Source organism: Arachis ipaensis, chromosome B5, assembly GCF_059453495.1.
Source record: "Arachis ipaensis isolate K30076 ecotype BB chromosome B5, ASM5945349v1, whole genome shotgun sequence".
Classification (NCBI taxonomy): domain Eukaryota; kingdom Viridiplantae; phylum Streptophyta; class Magnoliopsida; order Fabales; family Fabaceae; genus Arachis; species Arachis ipaensis.
In genome coordinates, this window is record NC_142440.1 from 30,233,620 (window position 1) to 30,250,532 (window position 16,913).

At 33.2% G+C, this 16,913-nt stretch overlaps 1 protein-coding gene across 2 annotated transcripts; it reads right to left on the minus strand.

Moving 5' to 3' along the window:
- Positions 1–3,534: 3,534 nt before the first annotated feature.
- LOC107643480 (uncharacterized) lies at positions 3,535–9,980 on the minus strand. Of its 2 annotated transcripts, XM_088486264.1 has the most exons (8): positions 9,680–9,980; positions 9,374–9,538; positions 8,835–9,009; positions 6,877–6,967; positions 6,367–6,769; positions 6,033–6,268; positions 3,917–3,988; positions 3,565–3,803 (listed from the first exon to the last, which is right to left on the minus strand). In XM_088486264.1, exons 6-8 carry the CDS (start codon positions 6,246–6,248, stop codon positions 3,726–3,728), a joined length of 366 nt encoding a protein of 121 aa, XP_088342390.1. In that variant the 5' UTR covers positions 6,249–6,268; positions 6,367–6,769; positions 6,877–6,967; positions 8,835–9,009; positions 9,374–9,538; positions 9,680–9,980; the 3' UTR covers positions 3,565–3,725. The 2 variants fall into 2 exon arrangements, with proteins under 2 accessions (XP_088342389.1, XP_088342390.1); XM_088486263.1 differs by lacking the exon at positions 3,917–3,988 and having other exon boundaries at positions 3,535–3,803.
- Between the last annotated feature and the right edge of the window lie 6,933 nt (positions 9,981–16,913).

A 16,913-nucleotide genomic window follows, 5' to 3' on the forward strand; every position in this document is an offset into this window, starting at 1 on the left:
ATCTGCATTGTGTATAACCACCTAGGAAGCTCGTTGTATGATTCCTCCCAATCATCCGTTTATTTTAGCAATGACCCTCTAATTTGCAAGTGAAATCTTTCTATATGAAGCTTTGTAACCAAAATTATTCTCAACAGATCCTTGCAAAACTCTTATGCTAATCACTCGTAGGGTATGCTTTGACCATTGTTAATATGTGTTGAGTAATCAACTTTGAGTCTAACCTTTCATGGTATTGGCCCATTGATGTTTGCATACAAGTATGAGGACCATTGTATCTCCTCACCTTCTATTTTTCCTACTTTCGGCAAAAAGAAATGTGTATGATCCAAATACAACCCGACCCAAACTGAGTGCACTGCACCGAATACCTCAACTGGTCACTCTCTAGTATCTTATACTCCACATCCTTCTTAATGCTATATATCGTAACTGCCATAATAACTTTCTCCTAGCTTTCAAACTATTGCTCAATCTCAAACTCATTAGTGGGATCATCCTCGGGCACCCTTTGCATAAACAAACAATTTGGATTTATTGACTTGAGATTCAGTAAGGTAAAGTGATCAGAATGATCGTATGGTCGAAAAATTGCAAGCTGTGTCAGTGTGAGTTGTGTGTTTGTGAAGTAGTTCATCTATTCATTCTCCTCATCTAGAATTTTCATGGGTTCAGCCCCTACATCTTCACCATCATCGGAGTTAACTTGATAGGATCCATCATTGGGTCACTGATCGTAGATCCCTCATGGTTTTCAAAATCTGCTTGCATTATCACATCATTAGAGTCCTCTGTATTTGACCCCTCTTAACTACCATCAGGTGGCATGTTTAGGTCAACCATTAACCTTCTAATTGTTGTTATAGTTGCTCCACTTGAGAGGGTATCATAACCAATATCCATAAAACTCGCTTCGCACAAGTCGACCAGAAAAACAAATAACTCCAAAAGATATACATTTGTCCAATGATTGTGCCAACCCCTTATTAGACGTATATCCTCACCATCATGTAACTGATACCTAATTCCCACAAAACCTTATTAAAAGGAGCATTGAGGGCTTCATCTGCCTCTGCCACTAGCCGCGCTATCAATCCTGAGGACATTGTCGATTTGAGAGAGCAGGTGCTAAATTTCACCTAGAGCCTTCACCAATAGACTCAGCAGCTGCAACAGTCTGAGGAGATCCTCGCACGCGTGTCAGATACATATTCCCTTAGGCTGGAGCTCATCTAGGTAGGAGTTGGAGCTGCTTCAGCAAATGGAATAACAGATGGTAGTGTACCAAGAGTAGATGTGCGCTAGTGGCAGCGGCGCTACTGGAGGGGTAACGACATCACCGCCTAGTCCGCCGCCTCAACAGGACCAGGAGAATGATAATAACTATTAGGATCTATAGTGATTAAGGTTTTGTTATAGACTATTTGATTGTATTTTATTTATTTGACTTTTTATTTTATTTGTACACTTGATATTTAATAGAATCATTATTCAATTTCTATTATTTAGAATTCGATTACTTTGGGTAAAAAATAAATTTAAAAAATAGAATTTGACTACTAATTGTGTGTAAAAAAAAACAAAAAAGTGAAGTTACCGTCGGATTTGTCGGGAGAAAAATCCAACGGTAATTAGGTGAGAAACAAAATAGTGTGGTGTCAAACTTACCGACGAAAATTTTCCGCCGGTAATCAAATAGCTTTTGGGCAAATAATTCACCGGAGAATCCATCGGTAATTACTACCGAATTAGAAAATTCGACGGTAATTGGTTACTAGCGAGAGTTATATATATCGTCGGATTATTTTTTATGGTAAATTTGCCGGTAATATATTTACTGACGGATTATTTTTGTTATTCCACTAGTAAATCCAATGGTGCTCAACGTTTTTCTTGTAGTGAGAATTGATAAGGGGTAACATAATAAAATAATAATAATAGTATCATCTATGGAACATAAGCTAATAAAAAGTAATCAAATAAATACTATGAATAATAACATTATACCTTTTGTAAAATAAAGCGTCATCTATTTCTGTCAGATATCTATAATAGATTTTTCACTCTTTTTGTGTGTTGTTGACCAATGGCATGCACTATCAAATTTTGTAATATTGTTAGGCATCTCACTTCAGGAGGCATATATGTAAATATTGGTTAGGCAGAACTAAAAACAATGAATCCATTTTTATTGAATAACTTCTTCTATCAATCAGTGAGTTATATAGGGGTGGAGCAAAGTTTACCGAAAAAAATGGCCAACCTAATCATTTTCATGCCATTTGCCTAAGGGTAAGGCGAACTACGACCAATGTCATAAAGTTTGCCTAAGGCCTCGGCGAACTAAAAAAAAATTTCAGTAATTATTTGAATTCAAATTTTAAATTTTTATATAAATAAAATAAAATAAATTATATTATAATTTCACGTTATAGATTTAGTAGGTCTGAGACCTCTTTTTCTACTCTTATCCCATTTATTCATAGGGGCGTGTCCTTTGACTTCTCCGTAATGGCTTGACAAATTTTTAATTTCATTCACATGATAGATGTATAATCTTTATGAATATTTACCATTCTTACTAGAAATCATACCTTAATTTAACCGGCATATGTATAGAGAATTGTGAATGGGAAGAAAATGAAAAACTCTATGTAATAAATTATATTATGTATCATAGGTGATCTTTTTTATTTTATTGGTTTAATAAATATGTTATTAAATAATAAACTAAAATAAAATTACTTGATTATTTAAAAAGTAATCAACTTGATGATAGTTAGTTTTTTATGAAAAAATAAACTAGAATTTAGTCATCATCTTTTTTTTGCTAATAACGTCTTTCTTTTTTATTTACCATTAATAAAAAAATTAAAGAAAGAATAAAAAAATAAAAGAATAGAGTGAAAATTTTCTATATTAACAATTATTCATGGATTAAATTTTTTATATGTTGGCTTTGATATTTAGAAATTTCTTTTATTATTTGACTCTTGTGTTGTATTAAATTAGACGAGGTTTGAAGATTTTAGTTATCGTACTTTTAATGTGCATTTTTAATATTTATATTAGAATATGGTTATATTTTTATTTTTTATTTTATAAATTATTTTATTATAATTTAATTATTTTAATTGACCCACAATTAAATTTTTAGATCGATAAATCAATGATTAAAATAATTCAATATAAATGAGTAGCTATTTCTAAGATTGGTTGGTGCTCTAATAGGATTTCAAAATCTTTAATAGGATTTTTTTTTTAAATAAAAAATTCACAAAACAAGACCAGTCACCAATCATTGATCTGCAATCATGGATGGTATAAGGATCGGAGGGACTCAAACGTTGAGAACAATGGTAGAGGAGGAGACGAGGAGGATGTAATAGTGGACTACTATTAGATCAATTATGTTATATGGAATAAAGTGTTAGAAAAAAAAAGTAAGCATAAATATAATTATGGTAGAAATGATGAATATGTTTAGATTGATGAATAGCCACATAAATATGGACAAAATATAAAATGAGGATATAAGAACAAAAATTAGAATAGTGTCTATTATTAAAAAAATGGTATAATTTTATTTGTATTTTGGACATACAGGGAGAATATTAAAAAAATATTCGATTAAAAGAATCAATAAAATAGAAATAGACATGTGACAAAAGAGAGAGGAAAACCTATATCTACATGATTTACCCCAACAACGCGCGCATGTTCATTCATATGCAAACCATTCTTTTTTTATGACTCATGGTCCATATCTCTCCTCTACCAATAGGCCTTCCCTGTCGTTGCTCCTATAACATTCATCAAGACACAATCATATAACAGACAACACTATATTACTAAAAACAAGTCAAAATTCTGAAACTGAATTTAAATTAATTATTTCTTTGTGTCTCTTTCTTGCCATTGTTTTAGAACCTCCAGTATGTGTATACAGTTGCTTTGAACGATTAATGGCATTTTTTCTACATTTCTCCTACGAACAAAAAGAAAAACATAAATGTTATCGAGATAAATTACTACAATGTTAATGGTTTATAAGTCATCCATGTACAACTTCAGGAAACACAAAAAAGGATAAGGTGAAGATATTTTCGGTAGTAGTTTTTCCACTATCACAATAAATTCAGCATATTTAGTAGTAATTCATAACGGTTTAAAATCGAATACAATGAAATACCAACTCAATATTTGTTACCTGTGTGTCCTCCTTCAACCGATATTCAATAAACTATTTCCAGTGATTTGCATCTATTCTTGATGGCTTACGCTTGAGGTTTTTCTCAAAAGTTAGTTCTTTGTCATAAACCTTATAGAACAAATGATTTCTTGCGTTCCTCTAGGATCTTCCTATTCTTTGTACAATTTCCCGCTTTATTCTCCATCTTCCATCGTCATCATAGTGAAAGACTCGTTACAAATAGTTCAGATTATAAGATAGCACAATGAAGATGATAAAGATCTTCTATCAGTGCTTTCACACCGTCATTGTAACCACTTAACTTTAACTCCACATCCATTCTACATCACAGAACTTTATACACGAGTGATCAAATCAACACACAAGCAAATATGATTGAGAGCTTTCTACCATGGAAACTTTATCCTAAAGGCTAAGTTCAAAATGCAAGTTTCACAACCAATATAACCATATAAAGATCAAAAGTCACATACATCCAATATAAGCATGCCTAATCACATAAGCCCACATAACTTGGTCCACATAAAGGTTAACAAGAACTTATCATACAGACAAAAAATCATAGTAGGTGGACCTTGATCATGAACTTCAAGAATAAAGAGACCCTTGACAAAGATGGCTCAATATTAAGTATTTGTTTTTCAGTAATCAAAGTTAGCTAGGAACAAGTGCATGAAAGACACTCTGACCGTCTATATTCCCTCCTAACATACACCTTATCAGTAACAGGATCAAATCAAATCTTGATGGAACGCTCACCTGATCATACATGCCACAAAAATAATACATGCCACAGAACGTTCCCAATAATGATAATGGAAAAATCATTATTGGAGATATGAGAAGAATCCCCTTGCTGGACCAGCTTAGTAGTGATCAAGTATATATCACTTCATTAAATAATGGTATTAGTTACTAATACAATCTATTAAAACTTTTTGGTAAAGGAACCCATCAAATCCTATTAAAGGAATCAAGTTGAATCTCTTCTACAATAGCTTTCTACAGGCAGGGACAGAAATAACAAAGTTGAAAGGTGAAGGGGTTTTTGGTCGAGAGGGTTGAGGAGGAGCAGACTAAAAATTAACAGAAAGAAAACATATAATAATTAACCACTTGAAACAGACATGAACAATTCTCAGCAATAAAATTCAAAGTAGTGAACAAATAGAAACCCAACATGCACTATCCTTCTCTAATTTACCAGACAAAAACAGAAAAATAGAAAACCAAAGAAATCCACCTACTGACGGAGAATAGCAGAACAGAAAAATAGCATAACCAGAGCTAGTCAATAATCAAATAATCTCTCAAAAAAAAAATTAAAACCACAAAACATTCAAATTTTCAAAGTTAGTAGAGTAACAGATTCAACTTGTGCAAATGTGTTCCATATTTATTTTCTTCTGACATTTTGATTAAACAAAAGTCATAAATAATAGCTAGTCACTCTCTAATTGTTTACTATAGGAGCAGCTTTAACATTCTCATGAGGTTTATAAGTTTTATTATTATTATTGTTATTATTATTACTATAATTATTAGTTACATTGCGATACACGAAGGACTGGATTAATTGGGGACTAAGCTATATAATAACGTAGTGCAATTTACACTAAACAAAAAAGTCCTTATATATATATCGATATTCTCTAAAAATTTGTATGGTCAATATCATGTGTGTGCCTCTTCATCTTTCCCTTATACTGTTCATTTAAGAGAAAAAAAAAAGCTTTTTACACTTGAAAAACAGTTGAACGACCCAAAAAAACTTCAAGCAGTGGTAACGCCTTACTTTATCAACAAACTTAAAAATTACCTTAACCTGGTCAAACACATGCTCCTTGAAAGCCTTGTTCATTGTCTTCCAACTAGTTTCACAAATTGGTAACTGTTGAAAATCAGCCCCCAAAGTCCCCAAGAACCCGCTCAATAGGCCTGCTGCCTGTCGAACTTGTTGCAACTCTCTGTTATGTTGGAGTACGATCTTCCTTCCAGGAGGAAGTGTTAATGCCTCTTTAACAGTCAGCTCCATACAAGAAGTCACGCCATTTTCTAATAGAGGAAAAAAGCTTTAAACGTTAGTTTACTAAGAGAATTAGAATGCAAGGAGAAGAGTAATTATGATTTCTAAGAAACAAGAAAAAAAATACCGATGACATCAACAACCCAAAAATCAGTGTCCTTTTTTTTGCTGTTGGCATTGCCTTGACGTTCAACGTCATGTGCGGCAAATAAGTCGTCGACATGGTCATCGAATGAATTGACCTCATTTGCCTCCGGGTCATAGTCTTCATCTTCTAAAGAGTCATCTACAACTTCATGTAAATCCGGATGTTCTGTGTGTGTTGCAGGAGCTCAAGTGTCCCCCATGTCACTTGACAGAGCCAATCGTGTTTCATTGCGCAGTGGTCAAAACGGTACAGCACTAACACGAGATTGTCGAACACCGTTGCCGGAATGCGGAGGTGGAGGCGCTCTACCACATCGCTATGCACTTGAAGTATTTGCTCCCGTATCCTTCGTTCCATCCACGTGCTAAAAACAAAGTAGTTACTACATCAACCAAATTTTTTTCAGTATTCCCACAAATTATATTGAATAAAAGTCTATCCTAAAAGGCAAATCAACATTTGAAATAAGTGGTGCATTACTTAACTCACCAGAGTAGCGTGGGTTTGACTATCAGGGGTAGTTATAGTTCCGACTGCAGTACTAACGGTGTACCGAGGTTTCCTTGGCATTTGATTAATCCTTTACACAACATAAGATCCTTAGACAATTAGCAAGAGAACGACAATGTAAAAATCAATAGTACACAAATATCAGTACATCACCAACAGAATTCTGTAACAAAAAATAATTTTTAAAAAATTACAGAGTTTAAAAGAATGTTTTTTAAACAAGAATAACATACACTCTAGATCCAAGACTCACAACCAAAATCATAATATTATAAAAACATATCAAATAACCACATAACAATAAAAAATAGCCCAACCATCAAGCTTAACCAGGATAAAAAAAATCCAAACCAAGAACAAAAATAAAATAGTTAATCAGTCCAAGTATAAACCATAACCACAACCAGATTTTCTCAGGTCTAATAACCAGGGGTGGGCATGGTTTGGATTTTCAAAAATCCAAACTGCATCCACCTTAGAACCAATTTTGTGGTTTAGAAAACCAACCTGGAACCTGATTAAGAAGAGAAACCAGTTCCCAGCAGGCTTGAAAAAATAAAACCGGTTCAAACCGATTTTACTATGTAAATATGGTTTTATATATAAACCGGTGTTAAATCCAGTTTTTTTAAAAGCCAAATTTAAAATCTGGTTTTAAATCTGGTTTTTTAATATCCAAATTTAAAATCTGTTTTTTTTAATGTAGTTTTAAAACTAAAGTTTTTAACCAAAAATCCAAATTTAAAACCAGGTTTGTAGAAATCCATTTCCAAGCCAGATTTTTTAACCAAAAATCCAGTATTAAAACCAGTTTTTAGAAAATCCATTTTTCGAACTATAATTTGTTTAAAAAGTAACATACTAAATTTAACACCAACTAAAATGGATTGAAACTCAGCTAAACCCCATTCAATATGCTAAGAGTACATGATAAAAGTTACACAGAAAATTAGACATTGAAACACAAAATTAGCTGAGCACAGAATAAGGCTCTTAGGTCTAAACTTTATTTACTTATTTTTTCTTTTTCATAAACATTGCAGTTGAAGACTTGAAGCTACGATCGTTGACATGCTTTGAACACGGCCTAATAAGTGCCTATATAATACGATGTATTATATATCAGAAGCTATATTAACTTCTAAATGTGCATCCTGATTTTCATCACTTAGACCTTCTTTTCCAACTTGATATCTAGGTACGGATACAATAATTAGCCACTAGAAGAAGAAGATTATTATGGAGATTAATTATAATCTTATAAATATGCTTGTATTCAATATGAATCAACACAGTTTCTCATCAAAACAACAATTACAACAGTATTTGGAGGACGGAAAAATAAATAAATATTAACCTTTTATTATTTTTCCCTTAGAAAAGAAATTGTAATTTTCTATTAAATTACTATTTTTTAATATAGTATATATACATACATGTTTTGGTTAAGACAAACAGTTAACTAAGCAAAAATATTATTATACTCTCCCTTTATATAAATCGTTGGTATATTTTTGGTTTCATATCTCAATAGTCATTATGCCGTAAATCATGGTGGTGAATGAAATAGTTTTATATTTCTTTACTAAAAAGATTTAATTTTCAACGATTTATTCTTATTGCTTTCTCATAAATTGTGGTACTAGCGTATAGGTTTTATATTTTTCTGTAAAATTTATGGTATAATATTTATCATGTAATAAATTAGTTAGTTTAGTTCCAATTAGTTTTAAGTAGTTGAAAGTTCCTAAACAGCAAACTAGCTCCAAACACTTTCATCAACAATCAAAACCTAACAATCTAAAGAAAATCATCCTAACTTAACCACCTATAATCAACTAACAGCAATAATTCTAACCAAACTAATTAACCAAAATCAACTAATTAACCATAAGTAATCAAACTTAATAAAAATAAAAAGGAAAATGGCCAAAAACCTGGAAGCAGAAAACTAGAACAATGCAAAAAGAAAGGAGATAGGGGTGTTGCAGCAACAGTGGATGGAGGACGCTGCTACAGGCGGCGCCGACGTGCTGGAACTGCGTCAGAACTATGTGGAAAGAAGACAAACAAGGGCTACTGCTTGTTTTGGTTTTGCTGGAACTGCTTGGTCTGGTTCAGTAAAAATTCATGGTTACCTCAAGTTTCACTTACATAAACAGATTGGGTCTTAATATTGCAATTCACATCAAAAACAGATTTAGTGTCAATATCCTAACTCACAACTAACTTCATGATATTATAAGTTGCAAATACTAGCTCATTTTCTCATGACATCATCTTGAATAAGTTTAAAATAAATTCAACAACCAACATATTTAATTATTTAGAACCAAAATTATCATGATGAATGAACAGGAACAAAACTCAAAGCTAATTAAAGAATTTAAATAGGCAGACATTAATACAAGGGGGATCAAATTACATAAAATGTTGTCAAATCAAATCCAAATTAAGCACAAGGCAAGGCAAATACCTGGTGCTTGGTGAGCCTTCTGTGAATGGCTTTAGTCTTCTTACTTCTTAGGGTGGAGATAAGGGGTTTGATGTGTACTACTTCTTATAAACTTCCCCCAAGATAACGTTCTACTTTTGAGAAATCACCGTCAAAACTTGAGCAAAGGACAACCTCACAACCTTGCTGCAAAAAAAACCCAAAATAAAAACGACATTAACACAAACACCTTATATACGTAATAGCATAAGCAATCAAACTGTTAAAGAAAGAAAGCAACCCATCAAAGTAAATAGAGAAAAGCAACCCGCCATAGACCACACTCACCTCGCCATTGTGGTAACTGAAGATGGGGACGACCTTCCAAACAACGAAGATAGGGACGACCTTCCAAGGAGCAAGGGCCGACGTCACGCACGATGTTAGGCGACGGCAATAGAATGCGGTGCGGCGTTATTGGTGCCGGTGCTCTGGAGGATGAAGTTGACTGGAGTTCCTGCGTTTAACTTAGAAGGGGTTGTGATATGGGGTTTAAGCTGCCTTAAGGTTGTTCTGTTTTCGGCGAAGGAGGCGCGGATTAAGTAAACAAGGGGGGAGAAACTGACGACTAAAAAATTGGTGATTTTTTGAATTCCTATCAATTTCATCTTAGTCAAGATATTCGGTGATTAGTTAATATTCTTACGAATTTAAAATTAAATAATTTAAGTTATAATATTTTAATAGTCCTTTTCTGATTATACTTATCTTATCCTTTTATTTACTTAATGCTAAACGAAGAAATGCCTTCTGTTTAAAAAATAAGTGACCGAAAATGCGGTGAAAGATGGCTAATACGTTTTCTTATCTTTTTTTCAAAACAAACTTGGTAATTAGTGTTGTGATAAGGATAACTACGTGGATGCCCATTCCTATGAGAAGTTAACATTCTCAAGATAGATTATAATTAATAATGTTGAAGAAAGTTAGACTTTCACAAGTATAAATAGAAGGCTTGATCAGAAGCCATTTACACATCAATAAAAGCATTTTTTCTCTATCTACAAAGCTTTTCTTTCTCTTCATATTATAAATATAGTATTAATATATAAATCATAGTTATTATGGTAGGATGATATTAATATTAGTGAATATTAATACTAGAGTCTTTTATTTATATTTCTTTATTTTATCTTCCTTATTTAGTTATTTTATAACACGTTATCAGCACGAAGCTCTAAGAAATTTTAGGAAGACTCCAGGTAACAAATTTTCATTATGTCGAAGCTCTTTCATCTTGAATTTAATGCTCTTAATATATCTGGAAACAATTATTTATCATGAATATTAGATGCTGAAATCCATCTTGATTCAATGGATCTTGAAGATACCATTAAGGCTGAAAATAATACATCCCAGAAGGATAAAGCCAAATTCATGATTTTCCTTCGTCATCATCTTGAAGTATGATTGAAAAATGAATATCCCACATTAAAAGATCCTGCAAATCTGTGGAAAGACCCTGAAAAAAGGTATAATCATGAAAAGACGGTGATACTTCCTCATGCCCGATATATTAGAAAAAAAAATTTCTTGACCTTCCATGCCTCGAATGTGCTCCTGCAGCAGCAGTATCGAGAAAAAGAATTTAAAAATTTTTGAGCTCTTGCTTTCTTGTTGCTGAACGCAACAATGAGTTGCTCTTAAGAAATTATGAAGCGCGCCCAGCTGGCGCCGCCCCATTTTCTGAAGTAAATGCGGCAAATTATAACCCCAGAAGAGGTAAATGGCAAGATTTTGGTAACAAAAAAATTTATGGAAGAAAAAGAAATTATGTTCATAAGAAAAGATCTCACCAGAAGTGGGATAAAGAAAGAAACAATGGGCAAAGTAAATCAATTAAGGATAAATGCTTCCGTTGTGGTGGAAAGGGCCATTGGTCACGTACCTGTCGTACCCCAAGGCACCTAGTTGATCTTTTTCAAGCATCATTGAAAAAGGCTGACAAAAAAAAAAGGAAACAAATTTTGTTTCAAATGATGAAAATTCCACCACTCATTATGATGTATCTAATTTCTTTGAGGATCTTGAAGGAAATATTGGCCATTTGATTAATGATGGAATAGTTTAATATATGTGTTTGTTAAGTATTCATGTAAATAATTTTACTGTGCATGTACTTCTACTCATTTTATCATTATTATCATTTGTTCTTTGAAGAAAAATGGCAAGGACATATTCTGAAAATATTTGCCTTGTAGATAGTGCAAGTTCGCACACAATTCTTAAAAGTGATATATATTTTACCCATATTGTGCCAAAAGAGGAATATGTTAATACTATCATTGGCTCAGGCAATGTGATAAAAGGCTCCGGAAGAGCTATAATTTTGTTTCCTGGAGGAACAAAATTTATAATAAATAATGCACTATTATCTACCAAGTCCCTGAGAAACTTGTTGAGTTTCAAAGATATTCGCCGAAATGGATATCATATTGAAACGATGAATGAGGGAAATCATGAGTATTTATGTATCACAACTCATAATTTAAATAAAAAGATTATATTAGAAAAATTACCCTCACTTTCATCCGGGTTATATTATACTAAGATTAGTGCAATTGAATCACATGCCATTGTAAACCAGAAGTTTACTAGCCCAAATGAATTCATAATTTGGCATGATAGATTGGGTCATCCGGGGAACAACCATGATGAGGAGAATTATTGAAAACTCTCATGGACATTCACTAAAGAACCAGAAGATTCTTAAATCTAGTGAATTTTGTTGTGCTGCATGTTCTCAAGGGAAGTTAATTTTAAGGCCATCACCAGTAAAGATTGGATTTGAGTCCTCTGAATTCCTAAAAAGGATTCAAGGTGATATATGTGGACCTATTCATCCACCATGTGGATCTTTTAGATATTTTATGGTCCTAATAGACGCATCTTTAAGATGGTCACATGTGTGCTTATTATCTTCTCGCAACCTGGCGTTTGCGAGATTATTGGCTCAAATTATTCGATTAAAAGCACAATTTCCAGAAAATCCAATTAAAGCAATTCGTCTTGATAATGCTGGTGAATTTACTTCCCAAACTTTTGATGCTTATTGTATGGCTAATGGAATAAGTGTTGAACATCCAGTAGCTTATGTTCACACGCAAAATGGGTTAGCAGAATCGCTTATTAGACGCCTCCAATTAATTGCTAGACCCTTGCTTATGAGAACAAATCTCCCAACCTCGGTTTGGGGGCATGCTATTTTACATGCCGCAGCACTTATTCATTTGAGCCCAACGAGTTACCATCAGTTCTCTCCTATGCAATTAGCTTTTGGCCAGCAGCCAAATGTCTCCCATTTAAGAATATTTGGGTGTGCAATATATGTTCCCATTGCACCACCTAATCGTACCAAAATGGGACCCCAAAGAAAATTGGGGATATATGTTGGATATGATTCTCCCTCTATAGTGAGGTATCTTGAGATACAAACGGGAGATGTATTTAAAGCCCGGTTTGCGGATTGTCATTTTGATGAATCAAAATTTCCAACATTAGGGGGAGAGAATAAGCTTCTTGGAAAGGAACTTAATTGGAATGCATCATCGTTGATGCATTTAGATCCTCGATCAGGGCAATGTGAACTAGAAGTTCAAAAGATTATACATTTGCAAAGAATAGCAAATGAATTGCCTGATGCATTTTCCGATACAAAGAGGATAACTAAATCTTATATACCAGCGGAAAATGCCCCAATTCGAATTGATGTCCCAGTAGGACAAGTAGCCACTGAAGCAAATTCACGCCAGAAGCGTGGCAGGGCAGAAAATGCCCCAATTCGAATTGATGTCCTAGTTGGACAAACTGCCACTGAAGCAAATACACGCCAGAAGCGTGGCAGGCCTGTTGGTTCCAAAGATAAAAATCCTCGAAAGAAAAAAGAGGTAAATACGATTCCTGTTGAAAAAGACATAGTAAAGACACCTGCAGTTGTCCAAAATTCTGATATAACGCCAGAAGACGTTCAGGTACCTGAAAATTGTGAAAATGACGAGATCTCGATAAATTATGTCTTTACAGGAGAGAAATTGGACCGAAATAAGACAATTGTCAATGAAATATTTGCATATAATGTGGCATTAGATATCATGCATGAAAGTAAGGATCTTGAGCCAAGATCAGTCGAAGAATGTCGACAAAGAAATGATTGGCCAAAATGGGAAGCAGCCATGAAGGCTGAATTAGACTCACTTGCAAAACGTGAAGTCTTTGGACCTGTAGTCCGTACACCTGCAGATGTAAAACCTGCTGGATACAAATGGGTATTTGTGAGAAAACGAAATGAGAAAAATGAAGTTGTGCGCTATAAAGCCCGACTTGTGGCACAAGGTTTTTCACAAAGGCCCGGTATAGATTATGAAGAAACGTATTCCCCAGTAGTGGATGCGATAACATTGCGTTATTTGGTCAGTTTATCTGCATATCATAAACTGCATATGCATTTAATGGATGTGGTAACAGCCTATTTATACGGCTCATTAGATCGGGATATCTATATGAAAGTCCCCGAAGGACTAAAGATATCTAAACCATCCAATGAATATTCGCAAGGGTTATACTCAGTCAAATTGCAAAGATCTTTATATGGTCTAAAGCAATCTGGACGAATGTGGTATAATCGTCTTACTGAGTATCTGGCCAAAAACGGTTTCAAGAATGATGATATATGCCCGTGTGTTTTCATAAAGAAAACTGCTTCTGGATTCATTATAATTGTTGTGTACGTTGATGATTTAAATATCATTGGGACTCCTGAAGAGATTCCAACAATTATAAAAACTCTAAAAGAAGAGTTTGAGATGAAAGATCTTGGAAAGACTAAGTTTTGTCTCGGCCTGCAGATCGAGCATATAAAAAGTGGGATCTTTATTCATCAAACAACATACACAGAAAAGATCTTGAAAAGATTTTACATGGATAAGTCACATCCATTAAGTACCCCAATGATTGTAAGATCTTTAATTGTGAAAAAGGATCAATTCCGTCCTAAAGAAGAAAATGAAGATATCCTTGGTCCTGAAGTACCATATCTTAGTGCCAATTGGAGCGCTAATGTATCTTGCTAATAATACGCGACCTGACATATCATTTGCTGTGAATTTACTAGCAAGATATAGTTCCTCTCCAACCAGAAGACATTGGAGTGGAATCAAACAAATCTTTCGATATCTTCATGGGACGGTTGATATGGGTTTGTTTTATCCCTATGGATCCAAGTCACAATTAGTTGGCTATGCAGATGCTGGATACTTGTCTGATCCACATAAAGGGAGATCTCAAACAGGATACCTGTTCACATATGGTGGTACAGCTATATCTTGGAGGTCCACGAAACAGACGATTGCTGCAACATCCTCTAATCATGCTGAAATACTGGCGATTCATGAAGCTAGTCGCGAGTGTTTTTGGCTGAGGAGTCTGATTCAATATATTCTATCATCATGTGGACTGATTGATCATAAGATAGCTCCAACTGTCCTGTTTAAAGATAATGCAGCATGCATTGCCCAACTTAAGGGTGGATACATCAAAGGTGATAGAACAAAGCATATTTCTCCCAAATTCTTCTTCACTCATGACCTTCAAAATCAAGGGACAATTGATGTCCAACAGATCCGCTCAAGTGACAATCTGGCAGATTTATTTACAAAGTCACTCCCAAAATCCTCCTTTAAAAGATTGGTACATGAGATTAGGATGCGCCGATTTCGAGACATTAAATGATGTCGGCAAGAGGGGGAGACTGTACTCTTTTTTCCTTGGTCAGGTTTTTTTTCCCATTGGGTTTTTCTTGACAAGGTTTTTAATGAGGCAGTCCCCATTACTAAAGGATATTGTACTCTTTTTCCTTTACTAAGGTTTTTTCCCACTGGGTTTTTCTTTAGTAAGGTTTTAACGAGGCAATAATCCTAAATGGTCATCCAAGGGGGAGTGTTGTGATAAGGATAACTACGTGGATGCCCATTCCTATGAGAAGCTAACATTCTCAAGATAGATTATAATTAATAATGTTGAAGAAAGTTAGACTTTCACAAGTATAAATAGAAGGCTTGATCAGAAGCCATTTACACATCAATAAAAGCATTTTTTCTCTATCTACGAAGCTTTTCTTTCTCTTCATATTATAAATATAGTATTAATATATAAATCATAGTTATTATGGTAGGATGATATTAATATTAGTGAATATTAATACTAGAGTCTTTCATTTATATTTCTTTATTTTATCTTCCTTATTTAGTTATTTTATAACAATTAGTTATATTTTAAAGGAGTTTGGAATTTTATTTAATGACTTATCTCATCCCGTATAATAACAGGCTCAATATCTCAACTATTCTTCTTTTCAAATTTTAGGTGCCAACATTCATCTGTGAATTTCTTTTATTTTTTTCCTCAACTACGCATTTATCCAGGTACCACCTTAGCATTGCTATATACTAATTTTTTCTCCAATTTGTACACTCAAGTATTCATTTTTCGCAATCGTGCAACAAAGTAAAAATGGAGCTAATAGAATTTTTAATCTCATTTTTGTATTTAGATGACCATTTTGGTTGTTTTATTCTATGTTTTTCCTTTTCGTTTTTTCTGATTATTTTTGTTCTATTTAAAAAGAGATTATTAATCGAGGTTAAAGCCGTTTTATATTATTGATCTTTATTTTTTTATTTATATTTGTTATTTATGATATATTTTATTATTACGAAATTATTCTTCCATTATTGTAATGAATACAATTTTTAAATTTTTTTTAATGTCAAATTTTTTTAAAATGTTTCGTTGAAGCATTTTTGGTGGATTATTTTTAATTTATTAACTCTTTTGCTTATTTTTTTTGTTTCTTTCACCTACATAATGAGTAATGATTTATTTATAAATTTTTAGTCTCTTTTTATGTGATCAATTACTTTGGTTTGTCATAACAATATACCACATTTTTAAACCAATTTCTATCTACACTAACATTTATTGTTCTTTAGTATTTATTACTAATTAATAGTCCACTATTAATATACTTTGATATTATGTGACATATTGAATTAATATTAATGTGTACATTTTTTAATTAAAACTATAAATCCTACATAATTCTTATCTTAGGATTTAAATAATTTGTCTCAAGTTGATATGTGTATTTATTATGATGCTCTTCTAAATACTAGTTATTACTCACTCCATCGAGTATATATTAAAAATAAAAAAATAAGTTGTATTTGATTATCCTGAAACAAATTTTTGGTTAGTTATTGATGAGCGGATAATTTATACGCTTTTTGGCATTGTTTTTAGTATGTTTTTAGTAGGATCTAGTTACTTTTAGGGATGTTTTCATTAGTTTTTATGTTAAATTCACATTTCTGGACTTTACTATGAGTTTGTGTGTTTTTCTGTGATCTCAGGTATTTTCTGTCTGAAATTGAGGAACTTGAGCAAAAATCAGATTCAGAGGTTGAAGAAGGGATGCTGATGCTGTTGGATTCTGACCTCCTTGCACTCAAAGTAGATTTTCTGGAGC

Coding starts and splice junctions, on each gene's coding strand:
- LOC107643480 (XM_088486264.1), bottom strand. CDS start 6,248: ATGGAGCTGACTGTTAAAGAGGCATTAACACTTCCTCCTGGAAGGAAG. Junction 3,989..6,032: donor ATGTGTTTGACCAGGTTAAG/GTAATTTTTAAG, acceptor TTTTGTTCGTAG/GAGAAATGTAGAAAAAATGC. Junction 3,804..3,916: donor CTGGAGGTTCTAAAACAATG/GCAAGAAAGAGA, acceptor TGAATGTTATAG/GAGCAACGACAGGGAAGGCC.